The 27733-nt window shown below is 36.6% G+C and overlaps 6 protein-coding genes across 10 annotated transcripts; 1 reads left to right on the top strand and 5 right to left on the bottom strand.

Moving 5' to 3' along the window:
• Window positions 251–1448, bottom strand: LOC18782977 (transmembrane protein 97). The gene is made up of 2 exons (XM_007217730.2): window positions 1120–1448; window positions 251–771 (listed from the first exon to the last, which is right to left on the bottom strand). The coding sequence occupies exons 1-2, from the start codon at window positions 1441–1443 to the stop codon at window positions 577–579; spliced, it is 519 nt and encodes a 172-aa protein (XP_007217792.2). The 5' UTR covers window positions 1444–1448; the 3' UTR covers window positions 251–576.
• LOC18781914 (transmembrane protein 97) lies at window positions 1894–2781 on the bottom strand. Its single transcript, XM_007216268.2, has 2 exons — window positions 2265–2781; window positions 1894–2076 (listed from the first exon to the last, which is right to left on the bottom strand). The coding sequence occupies exons 1-2, from the start codon at window positions 2586–2588 to the stop codon at window positions 1894–1896; spliced, it is 507 nt and encodes a 168-aa protein (XP_007216330.1). The 5' UTR covers window positions 2589–2781.
• On the top strand, window positions 3278–5254 carry LOC18782506. Its single transcript, XM_007215141.2, has 3 exons — window positions 3278–3493; window positions 4515–4594; window positions 4740–5254. Exons 1-3 carry the CDS (start codon window positions 3380–3382, stop codon window positions 4807–4809), a joined length of 264 nt encoding a protein of 87 aa, XP_007215203.1. The 5' UTR covers window positions 3278–3379; the 3' UTR covers window positions 4810–5254.
• On the bottom strand, window positions 5417–8387 carry LOC18783704 (septum-promoting GTP-binding protein 1). The gene is made up of 6 exons (XM_020560442.1): window positions 7547–8387; window positions 7259–7385; window positions 7062–7158; window positions 6914–6953; window positions 6733–6816; window positions 5417–5882 (listed from the first exon to the last, which is right to left on the bottom strand). The coding sequence occupies exons 1-6, from the start codon at window positions 7889–7891 to the stop codon at window positions 5718–5720; spliced, it is 858 nt and encodes a 285-aa protein (XP_020416031.1). The 5' UTR covers window positions 7892–8387; the 3' UTR covers window positions 5417–5717.
• Window positions 10019–15707, bottom strand: LOC18783702 (glutamate receptor 3.4). Of its 5 annotated transcripts, none has more exons than XM_020559572.1 (7): window positions 15336–15707; window positions 14390–14796; window positions 12082–13418; window positions 11526–11821; window positions 11394–11425; window positions 10892–11301; window positions 10019–10743 (listed from the first exon to the last, which is right to left on the bottom strand). In XM_020559572.1, exons 2-7 carry the CDS (start codon window positions 14700–14702, stop codon window positions 10279–10281), a joined length of 2853 nt encoding a protein of 950 aa, XP_020415161.1. In that variant the 5' UTR covers window positions 14703–14796; window positions 15336–15707; the 3' UTR covers window positions 10019–10278. The 5 variants fall into 5 exon arrangements, with proteins under 5 accessions (XP_020415161.1, XP_020415162.1, XP_007217063.2 ...); XM_020559573.1 differs by having other exon boundaries at window positions 14390–14771; XM_007217001.2 differs by having other exon boundaries at window positions 11544–11821; window positions 15336–15704.
• On the bottom strand, window positions 20968–25759 carry LOC18783219 (glutamate receptor 3.7). Its single transcript, XM_020559595.1, has 6 exons — window positions 25118–25759; window positions 23185–24530; window positions 22684–22961; window positions 22523–22554; window positions 21697–22103; window positions 20968–21575 (listed from the first exon to the last, which is right to left on the bottom strand). The coding sequence occupies exons 1-6, from the start codon at window positions 25371–25373 to the stop codon at window positions 21156–21158; spliced, it is 2739 nt and encodes a 912-aa protein (XP_020415184.1). The 5' UTR covers window positions 25374–25759; the 3' UTR covers window positions 20968–21155.

Raw genomic sequence — 27733 nt, 5'->3', positions numbered from 1 at the left:
TCTCCTTCACCTGTACTTCAATATTCTTATGTTGAAAAAGATAGACATGGGGATAGTTTTTTTTTTTTAATGTAATGTCGTGCTGTGGTACTCTTTTTTCTTGACCGGATTTCCTCCACTGGAGGTTTTTATGGCAAGGTTTTTAATGAGGCCACTTTATAGCACTAGAGGAGCTCTGTTTGTATTACTATTGCTTCCATATGAATGAAAGTTCTTACTTTAATTTAAAAAATATATACATATTCTTATGTTGAGTTATAAGATCGTCGTTTTTTTTTTTTTTTTTCTTTCAATCAAGGATTGTCGTCTTTTCTAAGTAAACTGTTCCTTTGCAATTGTCATCCAAGATGATGAATCCAATTCCCAAAACCTTCCAATGATTCATGACAAGAGTTTCATCAATACTTATGCTACTCTCAATAAAAAAAAAAAAAACGTTTGATACAAATCCATCAACGTTTAAAACCTTTCACACAATGTTACAAGTTCACTAAGGTTGAACAAGAAGCAGGAGGAATGTGTCTCCCTCAAGGGAAAAAGAATTGACAAAAGGAAAATTGATGAAAGATTTGAGTTCTAAATCATCTTCTTATTCTTTGGTGGGCCGACCCTTTTGGTTGTTCCTCTGCCACCGGTTGAAGAAGTGGCGGACGGAGGAGGGAGCAGCCCCCGCAGGATGGCCAGGAGAGCAAACCCCATAGCAGGGTAGTACAACTTTAACATTTTATTAGATGCCTTGCCCGACCCTATGAGCTCTGCTAATATAGCGCCCTGCAATTTGTACCAAGCCATAAGCCAGAAAATATGTAACATTAATCAAAATCAATTTGATTAAAATCTCAACTAATTTGACATATCATAAAAAAAGAAGAAAGGCGAAAAAGTCATCTTTGATCAGTGTAGTTTTCTGTTTTACCATTTTAGTTCTTGTAATTTCAATTCTGTCAATTTTATCCCTAGGGTTTTAAATTCCTCCCAATTCAAGGACATGTTATAAATTCTGTGAAATTCGGATGAAAATTTCAAAATTAAACTACACGGATCAAATTGCCCAAATTAAACTATAAGAATCAAATGTGACTTTTCGCTATAAAAAAAAACACACACACGCAAGTTTACCATGGTGGTGAAGAAAGAGGCGCCATAGGCCAAGCAGGTGGTGTTGTACCATGGTTTAGCGGCCCAAATCCCATACAAGTTGGCGACCAGAAGAGGCCACTGGAATACGAGCTCAACCCATATGAGGCCAAGGAAGAAATGAGGCTTCTCTTTGCCAAGATAATCCTCGAACTCACGGACGTACCAGTTTTTGAGCTCCGCCAGCGAGCTTGAGAAGAAGCTTGCTGGCAGACACAACTGGACGTCTATCAGCACCGCGTTCACTGCAGTTATGGCAAACATCACAAAGAGTATGGCGTCGATTGTCTTCACTAAAGCATCCATTTTTGTTGTGACCTTTTGAGGCTCTGTTTTTGCTCTGTTTCGCTCTGTTTCTCTGTGTGATAATGCAAAACTAGATCCTGGAGATGTTGGGAGGCTAGTTGGGTAAAGTCTACTGCCATATTTAAATATGTGTTTGTACAGGTTGGTCTTTGTTCTATAATCCATCACTAACATGCATGTTAGTTTCAGCAAATTTTTTATTATTGTTGGACAATTTGACACATATATAATAGTCAAACTCTTCTCTAATAATGCATCTCATAAATTGTTCTTGGCAAACATACCGTTCTACAAAAATCAGAACATTTTGTTCTCCAGATATGTTTCCTCCATACGATTATATAAATCTTCTGAACTAGACACAAGCTAGGCAAATGGCAATCACAATGTTGCTCTCACAATGAGATGGATCATCAAGATCACAGAACTTTTGAGTTGCAGAGTAAAAATTTAAACTTTCTTCTTCCTACCGGAAGCAGGTCTCTTGCCTATGGTTGCAGAAGACCTGGTTGATGAGGTTGGTAGCAGCCCACGCAGTATGGCCAAAACACCTAAACTCAAGAAAGAAAAATACAGAGTCAAGAGCTTATCAGGTGCCCTTCCTGACCCCGTCAATTCTGCAAATATAGGCACCTGAAAATTCAAGACAATGGAGAGAAACAATAACAATTAGTGCAAGATTAATTAATTGACACGAATCTCGATCTATTATATATAACATGTCGAGAAGTCGTTACATATATTATTTTAATTAACCACTATTTTGTGTATGATCTCTCTAATATGAGCCGCATGTCTATTAAAAAGGATTTAAGAATTACCATAGAAGTGAAAAGAGAGATGCCATAGCTCAAGCACGTGATGTTGAACCAAGGTTTGCCAGTCAAGATTCCATAAAGGTTGATGAACACGAGAGGCAATTGAAAAACAAGCTCAACCCACATGATCCCGACATAGAAATCGGGCATCTCCGTCATGAGATAGTCGCCCGACTCGCGGGCATACCAGTTCCTGAGGTCCACCAGAATGTTGGGGTAGAGGTCGCCGGGGAGACATGCTTGTGCTTCGATCAATGGCTTTTCAAAAGCAATCGCCAGGAGCAAGAGGAAGAGCAAGGCATCAATGAGCTTGACAAGAACACCCATTTTTTTGTTGGTGAAGTTTGGAGGTTTGGCCTAGCTATGTTTGCGAGGAATGGAAAATAGCTAGCCAGGGAGAAATGAGAATGGTAGCAAAATGAGGATCTTGGGACGTTGAATATCAACATGGGGTGAAATTTATATGGGGACGTTTTGACTCACTCACACGCACAGACATCAACTCTTATTAGATGACATGTTTGGGACATTCGAAATGTTTGGTTATGGAATGTACTTGGCAAAAACATTCTCATATTCCAAAATTAACCAAATGGAAAAAAGGAAATTAAAGATGAGTAGCATCAATTTCATACCAATAAACTCAAGTTTAGGAAATAATTTTGATCCTTGATCCCGTTTTTGATCTTTGATCTCGTACAGTTAGTTAAAGTAATGTGTCTGTCTCTTTTACCTAAGTTCGATCATTGATCCCATACATTATAGTAGTTAGCATATCAATTTATAATTTTTTTTTTTTTAAAGAAGTGAATTTATAAAATAAAATCACATAGAATGTTACTGCACAGATAAAATCACATGAAGAGGTCTCATAGTGATGATATCAATAGAATAGGACCCTTTTTTTTTTTTGCCTTTTTTTTTTTTCAAACAGAGAAACTATTTGCTAACGTTATAGTGTTATTTACTATTTGATGCTTTTATTTGGAGAGCACTTTCCCAAGAAAAGAAAAACACTCTCCTACGTGCGACACGACGCCGTTTTATCAATGTTTATTATAGAATTGGGACGAAAGAGCAAAGTCTGAAGCTTGAAGTTGAACTGCATTACCTTCACGATGAGCGAGACTCGACCGGTGCCAAGGAGAGAGAGCCCATGGGGGAGGCCAGAGGGAGATCATCGTGAACCTAAGGCCCATCGCTGCAATGACCGAGCCGAGGACGTCATCCAAGTAACACAAAACCCCCTGTGTGCTTTTCTTTTCTGAATTCACATCTCTGATGCTTATATGAGATATTCAACTATCTTTTATACACAAATGTTAGTGTTCTTGATTAAATTCTTTAAATTTCTGTCGTAAGAATGAGATTCAAGAATTGGGTTGGAATTTTTCAGTTTTTTCTTGGCTCAATTGCCATTCTAATTGCTTATGTGGGTGGGTGGGCTTGGTTAAAATGTTTAGATGGGGTTTTGGGTTTAATTGGTTTGATGATTTTGGGTATGAGGAAGTGAAGTGGAAGCGTTTTTCAGCTCAAACACTTTCACCTGCTCACGTTTGATGGATTTGAGTTCAATTCAATGTTTGTGCTTGATATAAGTTGGAGTTTCAATTGAAAAACTTTTGGCCTGACTGTCTATCAGTATACATATTTGATTAAATTTCTCTTTTAAAAGAATTTGGTCATCTGTCAAAGTTGAAATTAAACCTGCTTTTTAATTCAAGCTCCCGCTATATACTTTGTATAACACTTATATTTGTAAGTTATAGTATATGGTAAAATGGAACACCCTTTTTCCCCCTAATAATTCACAATGTTTTTCCTCCTTTAGAATCAATCTAAAACAACACTCGCATAGCTCATAGTGATTAGGGAGAGGGCGTTGCAGATGTTGGTTTGTGGAAGTGAGGAAAATAAGCTCAATGGGAAGAGGATTCATCTTCAATGTGAAGGTGCCATGATCAAGTCTTTAGATTTAAGCTTGACTTTGGTGATACTAAGGGATGATCAGATTGACAAAGGACGTGGAGAGTTTGCATTGATTAATTTTTATTTTTTTTAGTAGTGACTTTGAAAACTTTCCACTCTTGATGCCTTGTTTAGCTACTGCCCCAAAGTCGTATTAAAAGGCTTGAATATTTTCTCATTTTGGTTATCTGCCAGAGAGGATTAAATGGTTTGAATGTTTTGAACTCTCCATTACTAGTGTTCCCTACCATTTTTATCAGTTGATCTTGCCTGTGTATTGTGTAGGCTTGTTTTGAGGGCAACCCATTTAAGACAGTTCCAGGGCCATTTAAGCTCTTCTGGCAGTGCATGCGATCCAAGCCTGGGTATGATTGACCTTCGAAATGCTGTCCCAATTCATTCTATACATATAATTACATAGATATAGTTATATGTTATGTGATACTGTATCAGTTACATCATTCACTACCACTTATGCTGCCTTTCTAAAGTGCTTGTGCTGCCCTGCAGGGAGGAACCAACAGAGCCATATACATATTTGCAGCTGGATCCCCCGACTAGAGAGGTGAAACTGGAGTAAAACCACCTTGGCTTCGTAAACAATTTCGTTTTTAGGTTGGCTTGTCTCCAAATTTCCAATTTTTGTTATCTCTTGTCTAAATAATATAATGTTGGAGTGCCGCTAAGATTACGGCTTCATATGCTCTAACTATACCGACAGTTGAACTCAGCAGCTTATTTGATTTCTATTTGAACCACCAACTTAAAGTTGTCTTCTATTACATGAGTGTCATGGTTGTTTTTCTCTTCCCTATAACTGGATCTCCCATTCAAACGCTTTGAGAGCTTTATCTGATAACCATATATTCATATTGAATGGCGCGTGTTCTGTTTGTTTGTTAAGAGTCTGTTAGAGTGTTAAGAGAATCTATTAGTTTGTTAAGGGAGTCTGTTAGTTTACTACATAAGTACCATTCCATTGTAATCATTCTCAACAATAATCAATACAAAGCCTTCTATTCTCAGACTTCTTCTTCCTTCTTCTTCTCTCTTCTTCTTTTCTTAGTATTCTCTTACTGTTATCATTATCTGCCATTGTTGTAGGTTAAAGAAAACTATGCATCACTACCGTCTGAGATATGCTGGTTTTGACTTTGATTTGCATGATCATTAGATATGGACTGAAATTGTAGCAAAACTTGTGATTTTTTTCTTTCTTTCATTTTCGAACTCCCTCCACAATTTTCTTCAACAAAACTTTATTGATATATGGAGATGTGGGCTGTCCGCCTCTCCAGTTCTCCAAATCATGAAACAGAACCAGTAAAGGAAAACTCATGAAATGGAAAAAAACGAAACCCAAATTGTTATCAGACTGACGACGACTATGACAACTCCCAGCCTGCAGGAACCGACCTGTTTGACTGTTTGTATCTTCTTTTGGGGCTAGAGAGATAAGAGAGATCCTCCTATTTACAAAATACAACCCTAGAAATCAATAATAGGCTCTCCAATGGTGAGATTGCGCTCCACGGTCCATGGCAAGTCGAAGAGCTTGGCCGTTATGAATTTGAAGATTTTGTTCACGTTTATGTTGTAAGTTGCACTCGAAAAGAAAAGTGTTGCGTTGAGGGCCTTTGCATATGCTCTTGCCTGCACACAGAGTTAGACATAGATATCAAACTTCAGCTTCAATATATTTCCCAATTGAAATCCTTAAACTGGAGCACAAATTGCTCAAATGATGTTACGCATTTGGATGATGAAGTGGTAGATTCTAAAAGTTCAAGCGGTTTCGTGTTAAACAAAAAAGAAGAACGTTACTGTCAGTCGATGCATTATGAGTCTCATTTCAACTGTCATAAATCATCCACGCGATGGTGGACGACCGACCATATCACAACTCAAACTCCGTACTCTCCTTGAAATGGGTGGGTATTGAATCCATTGTTTTTGAATCAAAAGTAGGTGAAATCCTGATGAATTGTGAACAGGGGGACCAGGGGAGGAGCCTATGTTCTAAGGATTTCTTGGCCCACCCGTGGTTCACTTTAAGTTTTGCATTGAAAATTTTCCATAAAGTTTTGAATTGGTTGGTTAGTGTTCGTGCCCCACCCCAGATTGAATTTGAATAGAAGGCTCTTCTAGCTTCCATTTTCTGTTGAGCATTGACCTGGATGTCTCCATATTCTCGTGATCTCTTTTTGTCAGTGTTTATTATTCTACAAAGATTACTTCAAGCTCACCCAACTAGTTAGCTTAGGCCCCTAATAATTTGATGTTCTTTCACTAAACACATATGTATAAACGATTAAGTGGATTGAGAATTCCTAAACATGAGTGGGGCTTTCTCCTCGTACCGTCGAGTTTCTCTCTAAAGAAAAAATATATATATATATATATATATATATATATATATATATATGAGTAGCGCCAACAACTGGAGATGACTAAAATGATGCTATTGTATTGTATTTTGTTTATTAAAAGCATATAACCTTACCTGACTTGCAATTGTCCATTGCAAATCAATGGGGAGTTGGATGAAATCATCAAACTTGGTTCCAACTAATATTGGGATTGCCGCCTGCAAAACAACCATAAAACAAGATTAACAGACGATGTAATCATTATAAAAACATAACTTCGAAGAAAATTCGATGCATTTTATGTGGAAAAGTTACCTGATTCCATTTCCTTGCTTGGTGATACCATGTTATGACACTGCAATCCCAGAAATTAAATTCCTCAGACATTTGTTCGTATGTAATTATCGAAAGGATTAAGAATGCTAATCGAAACAACATTAGTCTAATGAAACATCAAACACACCTATTTAGTGTACACCGGCTTGTTAAATCAAACATGAACAAAATAGCTACAGAGTCCTTGCAAGCAACCGGAATATTATCCTGGGATTTTAAATCACCTGCACCAAAAATTAAAACATATTTATGTAAACTAACTCAAAAATTAAATCGTAAATAAAACGAAATAAAATCATGAGATTACAATCAATATTTGTATACCTCCAACTTCCCAAATACTATAGGAAATACGCGCACCGCTGACCAACAATGTCTTGTCCATCAAATTTAATCCTGTCGCCTCTGTCTCTCCTCCTTCTTCCTTCTCATCGTCCCCTACATACTTTACCTGATCAACCAAATTTAATTAGCACATGAAAATAAAAAAGAAGAATGAGAATGTTACATGGTACGAAATTGTATAACGAGACACACGAACACATATTTTGTTCGTATGATATACGAGTTCGTACCATGTACGAATACCAAGTTTGGTAAATTATTAATTACCAAAAAGCTAGTCTTTCCAATTTGGCTGTCCCCCAAGAGGCTAATCTTCAAGGCTACCAAATCGTCCTTGGATTCAGGGTTTTGACGACGGCTAGTACTCTTGTTTTGATGGTGAGGACGACAGAGGATCTCCCTTGATTTCGGCGACGATGACGATGACGGCGCGAAAGTGGAAGAAGGGGTTTGATTCGGGGACATAACGGCGGAAACTGGCAACACCCGGTACCGGACCGGCTTTCCTAGGCAAGACATGAGCAGCCGATCCATGACACGTTTAATGCAGCGGCGGAGCAACGTAACGCGGCGTTTAACTCTTCGCCTGAGGGTGAAGTGGTGGTGCACCATTTTCTTAATTTCTCGACTATAGATAAATATATAAATGATCGATCGGCAAAGCTAGAAAGCTTGAACAACAGTCAAATCAATCTTGAAGCTGAATGTTTTTTGGTTTCTTTAAACGGATGGTTATGGTTATGGTGAAGGTAGGGGGGATGGCCTCAACAGCAAGTGAAAGGCTCTTGTTCTGTAAAGGCCATGGAAAATGAAAAGCTGCTTCTGTTGCTCTCATATTTTCATGACTTGTGGGTATTTTTAGAATATGCTTTGCATTGTGTTTTCATTTTCTTTTTTCTTCTTTTTTCTTTTGCTTTTTTGCTTCTTTTTCAGTTACAACTACCTTTTGCTATCAATGTGACTACTTTAACGGGACAGTTGACCGGTAATAGTATGGACCAATTACTCCTGATTGCCGTCTTTCATTGCTACACTACACGTATTTTCGGGTCTTATATAAGTGGTGTGTGGTGATCTTGTGTGACAGTAGCACCGCGTTATATGCTGACATAAATTTATCGTTACACATATAAGTTTTCTTGTGAGTTTGTTTATTTCGTTAATATCACCGAAAAAGTTTATATTAAGACATTGCATCAAACTGAAAAAAATGAGTTGGGAAATTTTCTTTCTTGGTTACTAAAAACAAGTTGAATCTCCATAACATCTTATTTGAGTGTGTAAGAAATCCTCATTCTCTGTAATTTCAGTTATACTGAAAGAAAAAAAAAACACATATATCTAAAATGGGAAATATCTGAGAAGAAATTCAATTTCTTCAGGTTTTACTTTGGTTGGTTTGCGTGTGTGGGGTGATGTTTGATTGACACCAAACAGTTGTTGCTTTGCTTCAATGTACATTCACCGAATTCTGTTTTTCTTTCTTGTAAATTACGCACCTAATGCGATTTTGGATAATTATGTAGTTTAGTAACCGACCATTCTAGAATATTTCCAAGGCATAGCTTCAATCATATGAAGGACACGTAGATATGCTTGGATCGGACCAACTAATTTGAACTAAAGTTATAATCAATAAAGAAGCCAAATGAAAATCAGTTTGATCCACGTGTCTAATTAAGTAGTAATAAAACAGGATTATTAGGATTATGAGCCTCCCCGCTCCCTCCAAGTCTAAATTAACGTGGGCGCCACACATAACACGTTGTCCATCTATGGTTTCAGACATTGATATCATGTTTGTTCTGTCTTCACACGTCGACTTCAATTGGATTAAATAATATTTTTCGTTTGGGTTGGGCTTTACCTAACGTAACTCTTATGATATTTCTCAATAAATATCTCTTCCAACCGAAAAAAAAAAATTTAATTTATAACTCAACCTAACTGTATAAAGTGTTCTTTGAATATGTAATTCTAAAATTAAAAAAGTTCAGTTGAATGAGTTTTTTTATTTTTATTTATATAAGTAGAGGTTGGAAATTTCGAAATATCAATGAATATTTGTGTAAACTCTCTCTCCAATAACTTATGCCAAAAAAATAATAAATAAATAAAATTGTTGGTTGGCTTTGCATTGATAAAATATGTGACCCATATAGTATTCCATATTTGTTATTTGAAAAATACTATTTGTCACACTATTTGGTAGTAACGAGATCGAATAAAACTATCAATTGTGGCTTGTCCCATGCATAAGGCAGGTCGTCGTAGCATTTAAGATACTAATATTATGTACAATTAATATAATCATACAACACATTTCAACCTCAAATGAATAAGGTAGACTTCGACTCATTCTCAATGTTTTAGGTGAGACATCCTCAAACTCACTTGTAAGGCTCACCACGAATTGTATTTCAATGATCCAAATTATTTAATTTGTAAATATTCTCTCAAAGATCACATCTGTAAAAAAAAATTACTTGAATCCAAAACCAGCTAACCACTCAATTAGATGGTTGTTATAATAATCTTTTCTTAAAATACCGTGTTTGTCTATTTTGTTGGTCTCAACTATTGAAGAATTCAAAAAGTCTCACATCGGAAACTTAACAAAATAGAAAATCTCATATAATGAATGGTTTCATTCCTATTAACAAGCTTTTTGTATAAAACACCACATCACTTGAACAGGTAATTAAGTTGGGGTCAAGGGCTGTTAATTCCACTTGAATATGGTAAAAAGGAATCATCTACAATTGATGGAACTCTGTCATTCATCAGTTAAAATAAGGAGTAGGAGCATTATTGTTCAATACAAAATGGTCTACAACTAGCAAAAGGATCTTCTCATAATTTCTTTTTTCCTTCTGTTTTTCTAAACCATGTAATGTTATTCTATATACCTAATTAACTTTTGGCACAAGGATATTAGATACATAAATTTTTTGACTAACAGTGTGGTTACCAGCTGAATGCAGAGAGCAAATCTTTCCTTAAGAGGGTGAATGGGGCGGCCCATCAGAGCTAGGACTAGCTTCATCATGTTTGCTATCACTTCCTTTTCGCTTAAGCATGTGCTTGATCTTTTCTTCTTTCGTATCTACAAAGTCCATGAGGTTCTTGAAACTAGCTGATCGGATCGAGGGTCTAGATCTCGTGGAGCCAGATCCAATCTCCTCCACATCCCCTTCCACGGCCGCGGGGATAAATCTGCGGTATTGACAAAGGATTCTGCAGAAGAACACCGTAAGAGAAAGGAAGCATGCAACGCCACAGATAAGAAACAGGCCCCAAAAGCTTGTCAGAGATAGCCGGTCTGAATCAACTTCATTCATTTGAATAGAACATTCGTTATGCGTAAGCCATTTATTATGGATCTTTTGGAGATCGCCGTTCTCTGAGAGTTGAAGAATGGCGGTCGACAAGTCAACAGCAAGAGGAGAATCCCTTTGGAATGCCTGAGACAAGGAAACTGAATATGAGAATTATTGTTTTCATTCACATGACTACCTTTTAAGCATAATGCTACCTTTCCTGTCTGAGGTATCCATGAGGAAAATAAGGAATGCAGTGTGATTTAAGATCAAAATCAACAATGGTACTTACAAATCCCCATCCGCTTTTTGTAAACTCCTGCCCCACCGTCCTGAATTTACATTTGGTGTTGGACATAAACAGCTCAATGTAAGGAAGCTCATCAACAATGGCAGCTACCCCACCACGTTTCGGTCCATACTGAAGGGCTTCAATGTAGTTTTCCATGGTTTTTAACTTGACGAGTCTAGATTCCGCAATGTTGAGCTCATCAACCAAATACTTCCATGCAAATGACCCATCTTGAACTCCAATTGGATCGTTACTTGCTATCAAGCTGTCAATCCCTTCGATTCGTGATGTCAACTGCTGCACCGTGAGGATTGATGTCAAACTAGCTGTGTAGCTCGAATTGATAATTAAGACCACAAACAACCATATAATCAGCACCAGCCGTCCCAGGGTGCTCACAGTGTTCTCTCCTGCGCCAAGTCCAAGTAGCGAAGGATGTTAGGAGTTAATAATGCGAATTACCTTCATGATACCAAAGGAAGATTAAGCATGAAAAACATACTGTGTGAGAAAAACATTGTTGAGAAACTAAACCTGCAAAGCAAAAGCAAAAGCAGTTTCAGTAAAAGTACTCTTCCATTTATGAAACAATGCCAGTAAGTGAATTCCTAGGCAACAGATTAGGGGCCTTAACGATGTAAAACATCCTAACCAAAAAATAGTCATGAGTTGCTTCCGCGGTGGACCACGGAATTCTTGATTCATCCGGTGCTCAAGAATCCAAACAACAGCTCCCACAAACAGGAAGAAGGCACCAGTGACCAACCACATCTGATAAGTAAATGGCTTCAGGAAAGCCCAAGGGCTTGTTTTTTGCTCTTTGACAGGAACAACAACAACAAGCCCTGATTCCATGTAAGGCTGTGTAAAATCAACTATTCTTGTCCTATTAGTAGTAATCGTAACATCCCCAACAGCTGCATCAAAGTTCTGCAAACGAAAAAAGGAAAGAACCCAATAAAAAAAATTGGCCATAATTTAAACACCAAAACAGCAATACAGAAGCCCCAAGCCAAGCCCATCATATTGTTTGATAATCCCTTAAGAGGAAATGAATAACAACTGTGATACACATGCACAAGTTAAAAATCGTTTAGCATCTAAATTTAATCCTAATCAGACAAACCATATATAAAGGTGAGTTTGTTCACCTCTAATTAAAGAGATAAAACTTACACCTAGATACTCACATTTTGCGCAACGTCAAATACAAGATTGCTGTACTCAGGATTCCTCTTTCCATTTCCATACAACACGTAATTGCGTGGCACGGCATAAGGCAACAAGTTTACAGCAGCTTCAAAGACATCAATACAGTATCCTCTAACCCCTGGAGGGCTCTTGTCCTTAGCCACAAAATCTTGGTAACTTACTCGGTAAGGCACGGCAATTCTGAGAGGCGTCCCATTGTTGGGAAATACCCATCCCCGAGGTATAGCTGTAGTTTCACCAGGCCATATAACGGTATAAAGTTGAGCGGTGGTATTAGCACTGAATGGCATTTTATATAAGATCTCTGGAGCGATTGCTGAGAGACCAGTAGAATTTGACCAATAACCAATCCTACGGGACCCAGTTCCGCCAATATTCAGAATTTCATATGCTGGATGAACTAAATATTTATCCTGATCAAACTGAATCTGACCACTTACACCTGTGAAGTTCATCTTAAGAATTGTCTGTAGATATTGTTGGCCTCCATCAAATATACGGAGTGATGTTAAGTGCAATGTGCTTCTATTTGTATCTTTCAACTTTGGGTCATCAGAGAAAGATATCTTCCCACCTTCGTTGAAAAAAACTTCAAGAGCACGAGCTGCTAACCAAATAGAGTCATATGCATAGAGCGCATAAGAATTGAAGCCCGAACTCCCTTCATGTTTTAGTTTCTTCCATCTCGACATAAAACTCTTTTTGAGATCTGTATCTGGGGTATGATGACGAAGAGCAACAACCCCTTGTACAAGATTCATTGTATCAAGGCCAGGTGATTCTAAGGAATCTAGATGAGAAGGAAGCCAATCTGTTGCAATCCAAACATAGCCAGCGGTCATCATTCCAAGAGACTTGGCAACAGAAAAAATTGTCAAACCAGAATCAGGATTAACATGCACAACAAAAACCCGAGATTCCATGAGGTTTACTCCCACCAACAACTCAGTGATTGCGTTTTTGGAGGCTCCAGGAGAGAAGGCAGCCTTGTATGAGATCTTGGAACGCTTCTTCGCTAAGGCATCACCCAGTATAGAAATCCCATTTCTGCCGCAATCATCATCCACAAAGATTGCAATTACTTCTCTCCATCCAAAATACTCAACTACATCAGCAACTGCATACATTTGGAAATGGTCACTCTGTGTGGTGCGAACAAAATACGGGTACTGCAGAGCAGCAAGGGAGGGGTCTGTTGCAGCAAATGACAGAAGCGGTACATGGAGCTCATTCACAACATGGGATATGACATGAGCTATTCCAGAGGATTGTGGGCCGATTGCAGCAACCACATCATCTTCAATCAGCTGCAACGCTGCATGGAGAAAGACATCAGTGTTACTTTTTAGTTTTAAGAGAGAAAGCAAGGCAAGGACTACAAGTATACATGCAATCCTGGTTTTTTATTTTCTCATCCAAGACTTTAATCCACCATTATGAAGGTGCAGATTATAACTCAAAGGTGTTGAATATTATTGGCAAGAGGTTAGATGGCCAATTATGCATTATTCAGGCCTGGGGTCAACTTAAAGAAAGTCCTATTTGATATATAGCTCTTTAAGAAAGAAAATTTAGATATCTTTAGCTTCATGTCGATGCAAGGACATATTGACGTCCATAAAATTCGAGCAATAAAATCAATGGCGTGGATGAACAGAACATCAAGAAACTTTTACAAACTATGGCACTCAAACAGGAAGAATCATACAAAACAAGTCATTTACCGATCATAATACGTATACACGGAGGACACCTTTAGAAATCATATCACTTATCCTCAAACAAGGATCAGAATGGCTTATTTTGGACTTGCATTTTCAAGACTGCAATCGTTTAGCATTCTTACTTAGCAATAATTTTACGGTGCTACAGTTTTAAGCAGGAAAAACATCAAAATGGAACTAAACAACAAAATGTAAAACATGAAGTAGAGTAGACAGAGACCCAAGATATCCTATCAACATTATAATCTGCAGCAACAAAATTGGAATTATGCAAGTCAAAGTTTTGATTTTTTAAAAGGCATACAATGCCAGAATTCTGAACTCTCAAAAGGGCAACAGAACAGAAAATCAAATTCAACATTAAAGGCCACTAATTTGATAAAAATGAAGTACATCCCAAATTGAGAATAAATATATTCTCTAAAACCTGTTTTCTTATCAAGAATTAATAGCAGTTTGGTTTTTTTACTCCCAAAATTAAAGGAAATTTGCAACTTAGTTCGCGCAGAAAGAAACGGGTTCTAATTCCATGTGCACTATAGAAGGGAGTTTCAGGAAATACCTTCAACAGTTCCAAGAAATGCACTGCAATTTGTATCATGGAGAATAACTTCCAATTTTGTCCCGGGAAGAATGCTCGGATCAGAATTAACATCATCAATTGCTGCATAAATTGCTGGTTTGGCGGCCCTTCCAATAACTGAATTCAATGTAAACAGAGCTCCAATATTCAGAGAACTTGGCCTTGTAGACAAATGGGTGCCATTTTCAGTCCCAGCCCTCACTTCCATGGGCACCCACATGAGCAAGATCAAAGCAAGTAGTGCCCTTGTCTTGCATACATGAGTAGGCCTGTTAATCAACAAGACCTCCATGTCTACAGAGGTCTACAATTGCCTGTATAGAAAGAACTTGTTGATTCTTCAGCTTGAACTAAGTTCCCCCTGCATTGAACAAAATGGCAAAGACCTGTCAAGAATGGCAGATAGAAGATGACCACCACAAGTGAGTTATCACATATTGAAGACTGCAAAAAATAAATATAAAAAGATAATATAAAAAAATAAAGTTTATAGTCAACATGGGTCCCAAAATTCTCAGAAAATACTTAGATTCAAAGATTTACTTCGAACACTGAGATTCTGCAGTAAATACCCAATTGAAATCCACACAGAATGTTTAATATTGGCTTGGCAACCTTGGATTCCAGAATTTGATACTCGCTTGGGAACCGTAAGAAGAAGTTTCAACATGGGTTTTACTTGGAAAATCCTAATTTGTACGGCTATCAGTGTACCAACTACTATGATTACCAAATCAAGCCAGGAATCTCAATTTCCAACCAATAAAATATTAAACCATATGAACAAGTTGGTGAGGCAAGCACATGCAAGAGATTGAGAAAAGTGAAAAAGAGACGGCCAAAAAACCAAACAAGTATTAAATGATAAAGAGTTACACAAGAAGCTCAGACTTGGAGTGGAAGATAGCATTTCTAGTTAATTTACCTGAACTTGGATAAAAGCTTTCAACAGTTTAAAGGCTGAACAACAATGAGCCAAAAAAGAGAACTCCAACGCTCAGAACAGTCTTCCAAGCACCAAGTAAAGAATCAATTCTTCTTCCAACTTCTTCTTTTTATGGCTCAAAAAACAGTCACTATTAGGCTACATAATATTTTGTGTATCATCTAATCTACAAACTTACAAATATAGTGGCTGTGATCAATACACGTCAAACCAAAAGATGGGAAGCCATGCCAATGACATATAAGCTTGCCTCAACCACCAGGCAAAATAGCTTTCCAACTCAACTTTGAACTCAACTGAACTGATTCTCAATAAACAACAAACAAAACTATTACATAAAATGTACATACACATGTGCATCATTTACTTGTGTTCGTGTGAAAATTGGGTATTAAAGAAATATTTGACCCAGAAATTAAATATTTGGATTTGTGGTATTTCTTTCTCTTGAGATAAGGCACGTGTGTCCCCTCAGTTTCAAAACCAACTATTATTCTTCCACAAACATATCTCTCTCATTTTTTTTCTCGATTTTGGAATAGCATCATGGATTTAAGACCCGACCATACCATGGAGTATGACGTTTCTGAGAACAAATTAACATAAATGTGATGTAGCATTGAAACTTGTATGAACTGGGGATAGTATAGATAATTATTGTTTTGTTATTTTCAGTTAATTATAGATTATCACGTAAAAAAGTTATCACATGTAGCATGTCGTGATTGACCGAGAATAACAAAATAATATTATCTCCGTTCCATGTAAGTGTTTATCCATTTCAAGACAAGTTCAATGCTTTTTCTCTATCATGGTCATTTTGGTCAACCTTCTTATGTTAATTAGGAGAACCCTTTTTGTTATTGAGGTTTTTATTTTTATTTTTCAAAGAGATGATAAAAAGGGAAGACAATAATGGAATTTTTATTCTAAGTCATGGTCTAAAAACCTCCTCCAACAATTTTTAATTGCTACCATTCACATTTACAACCACACTCCTAATAATTCACAACAAAATCCAAATGCTGTATATTTTTCACTGAACTTTCTTGCAGATGATGGCATAAAACCAGCTTTCATTCAACAATGACCTTTAATAGTTTGGTGATAATAATAATGTCATAAACATTTATATCGCGGGCGTCTTTAAGACTGCAACCAAGCAGAGAAAACAGATTCTGGTAAAATGACATGAGTGGCAATGGGGCCAAATGAAGCTGTCAAAAGACCTTGACTGCCCCACACACTTCATCATCATCCTCAGGCATAAAGATTTATGCTTAGCGTGAATTGCGTTTGAGCGCATGACGCTAGCACAACTGTTGATAAATTATAAATGCTTATGATAATGTCACTTGTCCACACTCAATTGACGCTAACTTAACATTATGCATCAGTACCATTCACTGCTGCTATGATCGAATAAAAGCACAAAATTAGTGCTTGTCACGACCCATGTGGGCTATATAAGCCGACAACAAAATGTGGATTTCATTTTCAGCCTCTCTTTTTTTCTTGGGTTTTCTATGAATGCATGGTAATACTTATTGTCACTTGTGAACCTGTCAAATAATCATGGTTGGCATGCTAATAGGAAAAAAATTAACATTATTTTGTTATTTTCAATCAATAACATTATATCATGTAAAAATATTATCACACATATTATAGCGTTATTGATTATGAATAGCAAAATAATTTTACTCTCATTTCATAAAAGTTTCTCTGTCAAGTAGGCCTTGACAAGTGGTAGTTGTTGGGGAATAGGAAAAAGGAAAGGCAAACCATTTCCTGCATTCAATTCTTGGGCACACCATGCAGTTCATACAGATGAGATAAGTTTAACATATTTGGTTAACTGAAAATACAATACTTTTCTTTTGATATGACTTATGAAATAGAGTTTTGTTTTTGGATTTTACCAGTGATTGATTTGATTTGATTAATATCATGACAGAAATGGAACCGAATATTGAATAGCAAAGAGGGATACGGTACCTGATATTTTTATTTTTTAAATCAAGAATCAGAATATCTGTAACCCTTCCTGTAAAGTTAAAGCACAGACAAGGACGAAGGCATCATTTTGGTTACTGGTCAAAAATGAATTGTAGCAAACCTTTGCAAAGATTTCACATTCACATTATAATATGATGAAGAGACCAGAAATTGTGTTCCTCACAAAAGGGAACCAATTTGGGTCTTCTTTTTCTTGGGTGAATAATATTGTGTCCTTTCAGACAGAAATCTTACCAAGAAAAAGCAGCCAACGTGTAGCATGTGTTCCTTGTACACACACCCATTTTTTTTGGGTTTTTTTTTTATGGGGTTGGCTATTATTCTGTGCACCCAACACTTGGTCATAGTTTTGTGGATCCATTTGTCATGAAAGGTAGTTGGGTGGGCTCGCTGTGCACATTTGTCACCTCATGTGCAGCAAAATATCGGAGACCGCCCACCAATAAATAAGCCATGCAGGTCCTGTTCTTTTAGGATGGTTTTTATCCTTGGTTTAATTTGTATCCAGAGTCGAGCAATTGTGTCATTTATATTTGTCATGACATTGTTAGATATTTTCAAAGGACAAACTGAGATTTTCTGCATAGGCTTGGCTGGCAGCCTAGACATGGGACACACGAAGTAATGAACCAATTCTGCATACATAATTTGTGTATAACCAGTATATGACTCTTAATCTGCTGAGTCAACTTACCAGAAAGAATAGTTAACATGTTTTATAGTCGATATAGGTTGAGAAATAGTGTAATTACAGTTGAAGATTTCAATAATATAGAGAGAGTTAGTCAGATTCAATTTCTATGGCAAAGAGTTTTGGTAAATCAATGTCTTTTGGCTACATGGTATAGAACAACTAATATGTCTTTTGGTTGAAATGATATATACCAACAGACATGATATCTGGTGGTGTCACTTGAGAAAGTGATGATGCACACTTTCAGATAAATTGAATGGATGCTTCTGTCGTACTCTATATATACTTCCTATGTTAACAGAGCAAGATATCAGAAACCAATCCTAAATAGTTTCCTAGTCTCTTCACTTCTACAATCATACAATTTCTTTATAGCAATTTCTATGGGAATTTTTCGAGTTTTTGCTATTTGCAAATTCTAAACTTTGTTGTATCCTGGAAGTGATTTGCCAAGAACCCATTAGCAAACTCAATTGAGTGGGGGCAAATAACACTTTAAGAAAACGATTCAAATCGTACCTCAAAGTCCTTCTTCATATTTAAGTTTTTACTCAACAATCTTAAAGTGTTATTCGTCATGGAGATCAAATCTGATAGCATGGCTATGAAGGTTATCAATCAAGAAGATGTCTATAAGTTAGGCAAATTTGATGGAACAAATTATATTGAGAAATTGCTTCTTAAATTTAAGCATTTGCAAATTAAAGAAGCAACAACTCCATATGAGCCTAATGAGTGTTAGTGATAATAAGTCTACATCAGGGTGGATCTTTACAATCGCCGAAGGGGAAATTTCTTGGGCTTCAAAGAAACAAACATGTATAGCACATTAACCTATGGAATCTGAATTTATAGCATTGGCAGCAACAGGTAAAGAAGCGAAATGCCTTAGAAATCTGTTATTAGAAATAGTCATCCATTTCTTTATACTGTGATAGCGAGGCTATTTTGTCTAGAGTTTATATTAAGGCTTATAATGGAAAATCTAGACATATTAGCTTGAGACATGAATATGTCAAACAATTAATAACAGACGGAGTTATTAATATTATTTACGTTAAGTCCAGTAATAACTTGGCGGATCCGTTTACAAAAGCACTCTCGAGAAATTTGGTAGTTAGTATATCTAGCAGAATGGGGCTAAAACCCTTTACTGGAAATCACCAATAATGGTAACCCAACTTTGTCTAAAACATCATTAGTTCAAAGTCTAATGGGTAATAACAAGTTACTGTTAAGTGATTGTAAAAGCACTAAAATTCGATATATATAGCCCATTCCAATATGATCAGTGCAAGGCTGCTATGTTTAGGGGGATGAGACTTTATCTCTTAATGAGGTTAAATAATATATTATGTGTAATATATTTTAAAGAAATGATTCAAATCGTACCTCACAGTCTTTCTTCATATTTCAGTTTTTACTCAACAATTACCCCTTTTTGTTTTAGAACGTGTTTCGGTTCCAAAATTTATAGTGTAAGATAAGGATGTGGGTCAGACTATTTTTCTTTCAACATTTTAACACTTTTGCTCATGTATAGAAGAAAAACTTGTCTATCCTAGATATATATTCCATTCCCTTTCTCACTCATCACGTAGTGAGTGAGAAAAAGAGAGGGGTTATATCTCCGTAGAAGTGTTTCTCCATGTCTAAAGCTCTTTATTAAGAGACTTTGAATTCAAAATTGTCCATTATGATACCATGCTGCATTGCATAGCCAAAAAGTAAAAGATGGTAACTCTGGTTTGGTGTTACAGAAACTCAAGAATGGTACTTTAGGATTCTTAGGTCATCTCCAACCAAAGAGACTAAACCCAAAATATCCTAAATTATAGTTCAAAACTTCTCCCAACTTAAGAAAATGAAGGGGCCAAAATTTGGAAAAATCCAAACTTGGACTCAATTACCAGTCTAAGTATTGTCTGGACCCAAAACAATTCAGTGGAGCCCACCTACAGCTGGCACAGCCCATGTGCATCAGAAAACAGATTGGGGCTTGCATTGGGGCCCACGCAATTGGCTTTGTCTGCTGGCCTGATGCAGCATGTGCCACGTGTCAGCTCCAGCTTAAGTTGCCGTTGCAATTCAAATTTCGTTTAAATAAAATAAAATAAAATCTAATAGTAACTTTAAATCAACGATCTAGATTAAATCTAAGCTATTTTAAAGGTAAAAAAAAAAAGATCTAACAATTGAAATTTAAATCCAACGGTCAAAATAAAGTTGTGTTTCAATTATCTTGTGTTTTTGTTTTTTTTTTTGGGTGTGTTTCTTTTATGTGGTATGTTTTCTTTTGGAATAAAATTATATTTGTGGAATTTCAAATTTTTTTAGGTCAAATTGTTCAAAAAATTAAACTATGACGTTATTTAAAAAGATTAAATGAAGAAAAGTTTTCCATTAAAAATAATAATAATAATTAGACGTAAACCATTCTTAAACAATTTAATAAAGTTGCGGACTTGAAATTTGAGTCTAGAGGATTGAGAGAAAAAGATTTGAGTCTGAACAAAACCCAAATAGTTACTTTTTGAAGGGGAAAAATTTGGGTTTAGCCCCTCATGGGTTGGAGAAGGCCTTATAACTGGAAAGAGAATGAAATGACCATTACAATGTTGATGTAGGTTACTGTTACCCCCAAGTAAGAAAACAAAACTCGAGGACAAGAATCAATTTGTACTAGAAGGACGCGCGCACCACCTGAAAGGCATCTAACTTCAGTAAATAGAAGGTAATCATAAACTTGTCAACTGTGCAAAAGTGATAATTTGGATGAAAAGCAAGTCATATTATGATATCATATCTGCACCAACCAAAGCCAGAATGGAAACCAAATCTCTCTTAACAATGTGTCTGACAAATTAAACTCCAACCAAAAAAATTCAAAGCTGCCCATAGCTACCATAAGAAGAGTATTTTCATTGAAGCATTAAGGGAAGAAAGTGATATATTGTATATACATGCTCTATCAATTTGTTTGTAATATCGTAAATGATAAACTCAAATAAAAATTCTCTGTTAACTATCAGAATTCTCAGTTGAACTAACATAACTAAGCTTATTCTTTCACATCTATGTATTGATCAGGTAGCCTGACCTTGAGGATTGCCACCATGAATAAACATTCTTTTGATAGCTTCTTCCTTCTCATCAATGAAGTCAACAAAGTTGTAAATGGACTCAGAAAATCGAGAACTCCATGAGCTTGAGGAGGATAAAGTAGAGGGAGTGACTGCTTGCTGTTTTTTGTACCGAACAAATTGGAGAACCACTCTTAGCAGAAAGATGAGAAGCGCAGAGATAGTGAAGACGCCACATAGTAGATATAGACCCCAGAAGCTGATCAATTTTAGTTGGTTAGGCTCAGACTCCAGATTCTTCTCACTAGGACAACCCATCTTACAGAACCATTTCTCATGGATCTTCTGAAGCTCTCCACTCTCAGAAAGTTTCAAGATTGCAGTGGACATGTCAATTGCAAGGGGAGAATCTCTCTGGAAAGCCTAATTCACATAGTGAAGGAAAATGAGAAAAAAAATCCATAAAATAATACTAATGGCACCTCAAAAATATTAAGCATGCATGTTTGCACACATCTAATTGCAGTTAAACAGAGGTACTTACAAATCCCCATCCACTCCTGGTAAATGTTTGCCCAATAATTCCGAAATCAGTTTGCCTTGAAAGAAATAATTCAATATAAGTAAGCTCATCTATGATAGCTCCCACCCCTCCATCATACGGCCCTTGCCGCAGTGCTTTTTCATACTCCTCTGGGGAGCCTAGTTGAACAAGTCTTGACCTAGGAATGTAGAGGCTTTCAGTCAGATAGCTATAAGCAAATGACCCTACTTGGTACCCTATAGGCCAATTGCTTGCAATCAAACTATCAATTCCAGTGATGGGTGATGAAAGCTGCTGAACTGTAAGGATTGAAGTCAAGTTTGCAGTATAGCTTGAAGTGATCACCATCAATAGAAAAAGCCACACCACCATCACCATTCGCCCAAGTGGGCTCACAGTATCTTCTTCTGTAATGGATAAAAGAAAAAGGTACATACTGTACTTAAAATGTGATTTGACTGCCAAAATTTCAATAAATTGATATTGAAATAGAAGTGATGGCAGAGCAGAGCAGTGCAGGCTACTTTTCTTCATTCTTTCAATAAGAATATAAACTTATGAGGAAGAGATCATATGACTGTCAAACTAATCATAAACAATACGCAACAGGAAAGCTAGTAATCAATAGAAACCTCAGAGATTATATGACTGTTACTAACTTGTCTGAACATCCCATGTTGTTGTGTAATAAGATGATTTGTGCAAAGTTATTTGTGGTAAGGAACTTCTTACATAGCTATATACAACAGTTTTAAATTTATGTGCAAAGTTGAGAAACAAGGCAAACTAAGAAATATTATATTGCAAATCCCAAATATTTGCTTACGATTTTTCTTAAAAAGTGTTGAGAAGCTGAACCTGCAACACGAAAGAGTTGAATGATGTGAGAACCTAGTCTCCCAAGAATTTAAGTGGTTCTTTAATTGCAACATCAAACTGTTCAGGAATAATTGTAATGGACTCCACTTAAAAATACAGAAGGCTTACAGAAACATTGTAACGAGCTGCCTCTTAGGGGGACCTCGAAAATCTTTGTTGACTCGATGCTCAAGAGTCCATATAACCACTGCAATCATCACAAAGAAAGCTGCAGTGACACACCACATCTCCCATGTAAAGGGTTTAAGAAACACCCAAGCATTTGACTTTGAATTGTCTATTGGTGCCACTATCACTAGCCCGGTGGTAGCATAGGGCTGAGAAAAGTCTACAATCAATGTCCGGTTTTTCACAATTGCAATGTCCCCAACAGCTGCATCAAATACCTGTCACAAATTTTCAATTAAAAAGAAGATATTAGATCAAATGGACAAGATAGATAATATGGTCAGACTACTGGATATTAGATTCTTCTGGGCTATCTGCATGTGTTAACTCATACTCACATAAAGTATCCATGTATTGGTAGGTTATCTCACCTACCAAAAATGTGTCACATTTATGCTTTCTTTGGATTGACAAATTCTAAAAAGTGCAATGTTTACTTACGTTTTCTGCAACCATCTTCACAAGCTCATCATAACTGGGATTGGAAAGACCATCCCCAAAAGGTTCAAATCTGTAAGGAATATCATAGGGGACTAACTTCCGTGCTTCAGTGAACACATCAATACAGTAACCTTGGACTGTATGGCTATCATTCAACTCTGTAACAAATTCAACAAAACTTGCTCTATTTGGCACTCCAATTCGCAATGGTTTTTCATTATCTGCAATCACCCAACCACGTGGCCTTTCTGTATTTCCACCTGGCCACGTAACATTGTCAAGCTTATAATCCAGTGGGGAATAACTACTTCTTCTCCCTTTAAGAGTTTTTGGGGGGGAAACTGAAAAACCTGAATAATTAGTCCAAAAACCAACCGTACGAATTGTCATCTGATCAATATTAATGACATCATAACCACCAATAACACGATTTCTGTCTTCATTAAATTGAACTTGACCAGTTAAACCACTCATATTTGTCTTCAATAACTTCCTGCGAAGAAGAGATCCACCATCAAAGACTTTAAGCTTCCCTAGCTCAATTTTAGATGGTTTCATATCATGTAATCTATCAACGAAAGAGAAGGAGATATTTCTGTATTCATTTATAAAGTTTTCAATCGAATGTGCAACTGCCCAAACTGTGTCATAAGCATAAAGTCCATAGGCATTTAACTCAGAACTTGCTAAACCTTCTTTCTGCATTTTCTTCCACCTAGATATAAATGCACGCTTTCGATTGGACTGTGGGATATGTTGACGAAGTGTAACTACACCTTCAAGGACAGTCAGTGAAGTTCGATTTGTTGGAGAAAATGAATCTACAGTAGTAGAAAGCCAATCCGTTGCAAGCCACACGTAACTGCTGGTCATCATTTGAAGTTGTTTGGCAACAGTAAAGATTCTCAACCTGGGGTCAGGATCAACGTGAACAACATATACACGAGGGCCAAGCACTTTAGATTTATTGAGCAACTCAGTGATGTCACTTAGATTAAATTGTACAGGCAAGGCCAACTTATAAGAAATCCTGGACATTTTCTTCCCAAGTTCATGACCTAAAGTATATACTCCATTCCTCCCATAATCATCATCCACATAGACAGCAATGACCTCTTTCCACCCATAAAAGTCAATTAAATCAGCCATAGCGGCCATTTGGTAGGCATCACTTTGTGTAGTTCGGAGAAAGAAGGGGAATTGGAGGGCAGACAGGCTTGGATCAGTGGCAGCATATGATATGAGAGGTACTTGGAGACCATTAGCAATTTCAGATATCATATGAGCTATTGAAGAAGACTGTGGGCCAACTATGGCTACTATACTTTTGTCAAGTACCTGAAAAACTGCTCCCAATAGGTGTGCTATTAGAGTAGAGAAGTACAATATCAAACTTCTCAGGAAAGGAAAAGAAGCATGGAAATTATCATGTGATAAGAAAAGAAAAACCTGATATGCTGATTGATACTGGTGGCAGAATATGAAAGTACTAAAAGGAATAACTTTACGAGGAGATGTGATGTGATGCCATATAGAAAATGGGACATGTTGACAAGAAAAACAGCTCATGAAGGGCAAATAGTGGTGAAAGAATCTAAAATCAGCCAGATGCAGTGCTATCTTAAAATTGGAGATGAACAAAGCTTAATATCAAAGGCAACATTCAAAGCAGAGGTGAGAAAATCAGTGGTTCCACATTTTCAAGGAACTTCAAATCTACCACAAATATGAGAAGTTTCATATAAAGTAGAGTCCTTAGCAACATGAGATGAACTTAAAATAGGAGATGGAAAGAGAACTGTACTGTAAATCACCTAAAATCAGTTTATATAAATTGTTGATCATCACTACAACTGCTATCATTTCAAATTTCACCCAAGAAACAAACAATGATATTCATATACAGAAAGAAGAATACAAATCACTAAGGTACCTTCAACTGATCCCAAGAATACACTACAATTTGCATCCTCCATATGCAACCTCAGTTCTGTCCCGTTGAGTATTCTTGGATCTGCATTAACATCAGAGACTGCTGCTTCCATTGCTGTCTTTGCAACTCTACCAATAACAGAGTTAAAAGTAAAAATTGCTCCAATGTTCACTACAGAAGGCCTCTGGCAGTACAAAGAACCAGTGAGAAATACCCATATGAGAGTATGCAGTGGCAAAGCCACACCCTGTCGCATATTTGAACAAGGTTAAGCCCCCAACAGCAATTTCTCACAATAAAGTCCCAATCTTTACCAAAACCTGTGTTTCATTAGCTTCATATAATGAGTAAAAATGACTTTACCACATCAAAACATGGATATTCAACTAGTTTTGGGTAAAGAGGAAAACTTTAGAAGTGGCCTTTTTGAGGGTGCCGAAAGAAAAACTGTTTAGCCCATATAAGGACGAATTGAAAAACTATACAAAGTTCATAAATTTCACCCAGAAAAGTTTACTCCTCAGAGCTGAAAATTTTGTGCTCCAAAGACAAGCAGAGCTCACAACTGTTGGACTCTGGTGGATTTGCTGAGAAAAACCAATCAGTGCACTTGAAATGAAGACTTTTGAAGGAAGGAAAGGAGACTTCCTTGGGACAGACAGTGAGCATATTATTCCACAGGGTAAACTACCAAAATGCCCCCTGAACTTGTATCTAATTATCAATTTACTTCATAACGGTTTTTTTAGCGAATTAATGGCTCGAATTAAATTTTATTCTCAATTCTCTCCTACCGTCTAAATCTCAACATTTCATCCAATTTGCAGTTAAATATGAGGACAAATTGATCATTTTAAATGTTGAAATAATATATATAATTATTTTAATAAACAGAGGGGCCCACTCACTTCATTTTTTTCCTTTTGTTGTAATTAAATATACGGGTTATTGATCCCAATGGTCCTCCAATTAAAATTTTCATTTGAACCGTCCTTCAACTCTTTTTTTTTAGTATCAAGATGGTCTTACCATTAAAGTCTGTCAATTTTATTGTTAAATTGAGGGGTAAAAATGTCTCTAAGAATTAAAATAGTAATATATAATTAAAAATTAAAGGAAACTATTATAAAACTTAGAAAATTTTAAAAAATTGAATCTCATCAGCCACATAGCTTTTTTTTTTCTGGTGAGACTGACCTAACAATTAATAATAAAAAATTTCCTATTGTTTAAATTAATTAAAATCACATAAATATAAAAATAAAATAACAAAAATTTTTAAATAGTAAACAATAATTAAAATTTAAAGGAAACTATTATAGGAACTTGTACCTAATTTTAAAATTGAAAAAATTGAATCTCATCACCATCGTGGCTTTTTTTTTGATGACATAGACTTAAAAAGTAATCATTTTTTTCTTTATTGTTTAAATTAATTAAAAATTTTGAAATCAGATAAATACAAAAATAAATAACAATAAAATTAACGGACTTTGACGATAAGACCATCTTGATACAAAAAAATGAGTTGAAGGACGGTTTAAATGAAAATTTTAGTTGGTGAACCAAAATGATACTAAAGCAATAGTTGGGGGACCATTTCAATCATTAATCCTTTTTAAAATAATATTTTACTTTTTTGCCACTCAATTTAACGGAATATTTGACAGACTTTAACGGTAAAACCATCTTGATACTAAAAAAAAAAGTTGAAGAACAGTTCAAATGAAAAATTTAATTAATGGACCAAAATTATACTGAAGCAATAGTTAGAGGACCATTGGATCAATAACCCTTAAAGATACATATTACAAAGGGGAGTGGGGGAGCTCGAATGGGAGAGAGAGAGAGAGAGAGAGAGAGAGAGATGGAGAAAAGGGAGGGTGGCTTGCGGTGGTGGTCATGGGAGAATGATGAAGAAGAAAATGGGTGGTTGCGGCGGTTATGGGTTCGTGGGGGTGGGGGTGTTTGTCTGTGGGTTCTCAGTTCGTTGGGGGGTGGGTCTATGATAGGGAATGGGAGGGAGCTTGAGAGAGAGAGAGAGAGAGACCACGCACAAGATTGTTGTGGTCAAATTCGTGGTTTTCACAAAAATAATTAGGTTTGTCCTCTTATTTGTTTTAATTAGGAATAATTCGGCGGTTGTAAATTTGGGGTTAGGATATTGATTTGAAACGTTGGGGGTTGTATGGATGATTTATGTGGGGACTAGGGATGCGAGGAAGGGTGGCTTGAGATGGTTGTCATGGGGGAATGGGGGAGAAGAAAACTGTGGTTCATAGGGGGTGGGTCTATGGGTTTTGGGTTCGTTGAGTGGCGGTGGTCATGGGGGAATCAGATTAGGATGGGAATGGGTGAATGGTCTGGGGGTAAAAAAAATTGAAGGAAGGGAGGTGAGGGGATTGGTCTAGAGTGAAGGGTTAGTGGTCCTAGAAGGATACGCGTCTGCATTGCACAAAAGAGAAATGATGAAGAAGATGCCAAGGAGGAGTTATACTCACTAGTCACTGTTACAGAGGTCCTTCCAGAGGGATTTACTGGTTTGGGCACCAAGGTGATCGACGAAGAAGACTGAACTGAATTAGTTTAAATCCCTTTGTTTTTTTTTTTCCTTCT

Source organism: Prunus persica, chromosome G3, assembly GCF_000346465.2.
Source record: "Prunus persica cultivar Lovell chromosome G3, Prunus_persica_NCBIv2, whole genome shotgun sequence".
Taxonomy (NCBI): domain Eukaryota; kingdom Viridiplantae; phylum Streptophyta; class Magnoliopsida; order Rosales; family Rosaceae; genus Prunus; species Prunus persica.
The sequence above is the reverse complement of the archived record's forward strand: the minus strand, read 5'-3'. Positions and strand labels throughout refer to the sequence as shown.

Excerpts from the sequence above, each read along its gene's own strand:
- LOC18782977 (XM_007217730.2), bottom strand. The coding sequence starts at position 1,443 with ATGGATGCTTTAGTGAAGACAATCGACGCCATACTCTTTGTGATGTTT. Across the intron at positions 772-1,119 it reads CCTCTTTCTTCACCACCATG|GGCGCTATATTAGCAGAGCT; the intron begins GTAAACTTGCGT and ends TACAAATTGCAG.
- LOC18783704 (XM_020560442.1), bottom strand. The coding sequence starts at position 7,891 with ATGGTGCACCACCACTTCACCCTCAGGCGAAGAGTTAAACGCCGCGTT. Across the intron at positions 7,386-7,546 it reads TTGGAAAGACTAGCTTTTTG|GTAAAGTATGTAGGGGACGA; the intron begins GTAATTAATAAT and ends TTGGTTGATCAG. Across the intron at positions 6,954-7,061 it reads AGCCGGTGTACACTAAATAG|TGTCATAACATGGTATCACC; the intron begins GTGTGTTTGATG and ends CTGGGATTGCAG.
- LOC18781914 (XM_007216268.2), bottom strand. The coding sequence starts at position 2,588 with ATGGGTGTTCTTGTCAAGCTCATTGATGCCTTGCTCTTCCTCTTGCTC. Across the intron at positions 2,077-2,264 it reads TCTCTCTTTTCACTTCTATG|GTGCCTATATTTGCAGAATT; the intron begins GTAATTCTTAAA and ends TTGAATTTTCAG.
- LOC18783702 (XM_020559572.1), bottom strand. The coding sequence starts at position 14,702 with ATGGAGGTCTTGTTGATTAACAGGCCTACTCATGTATGCAAGACAAGG. Across the intron at positions 13,419-14,389 it reads ATTTCTTGGAACTGTTGAAG|CGTTGCAGCTGATTGAAGAT; the intron begins GTATTTCCTGAA and ends TTCTCCATGCAG. Across the intron at positions 11,302-11,393 it reads AACAATGTTTTTCTCACACA|GAGAGAACACTGTGAGCACC; the intron begins GTATGTTTTTCA and ends GACTTGGCGCAG.
- LOC18782506 (XM_007215141.2), top strand. The coding sequence starts at position 3,380 with ATGAGCGAGACTCGACCGGTGCCAAGGAGAGAGAGCCCATGGGGGAGG. Across the intron at positions 3,494-4,514 it reads GAGCCGAGGACGTCATCCAA|GCTTGTTTTGAGGGCAACCC; the intron begins GTAACACAAAAC and ends TGTATTGTGTAG. Across the intron at positions 4,595-4,739 it reads TGCATGCGATCCAAGCCTGG|GGAGGAACCAACAGAGCCAT; the intron begins GTATGATTGACC and ends GCTGCCCTGCAG.
- LOC18783219 (XM_020559595.1), bottom strand. The coding sequence starts at position 25,373 with ATGCGACAGGGTGTGGCTTTGCCACTGCATACTCTCATATGGGTATTT. Across the intron at positions 22,555-22,683 it reads CAGCTCGTTACAATGTTTCT|GTTCAGCTTCTCAACACTTT; the intron begins GTAAGCCTTCTG and ends TTCGTGTTGCAG. Across the intron at positions 21,576-21,696 it reads CCAGGAGTGGATGGGGATTT|GCTTTCCAGAGAGATTCTCC; the intron begins GTAAGTACCTCT and ends TATGTGAATTAG.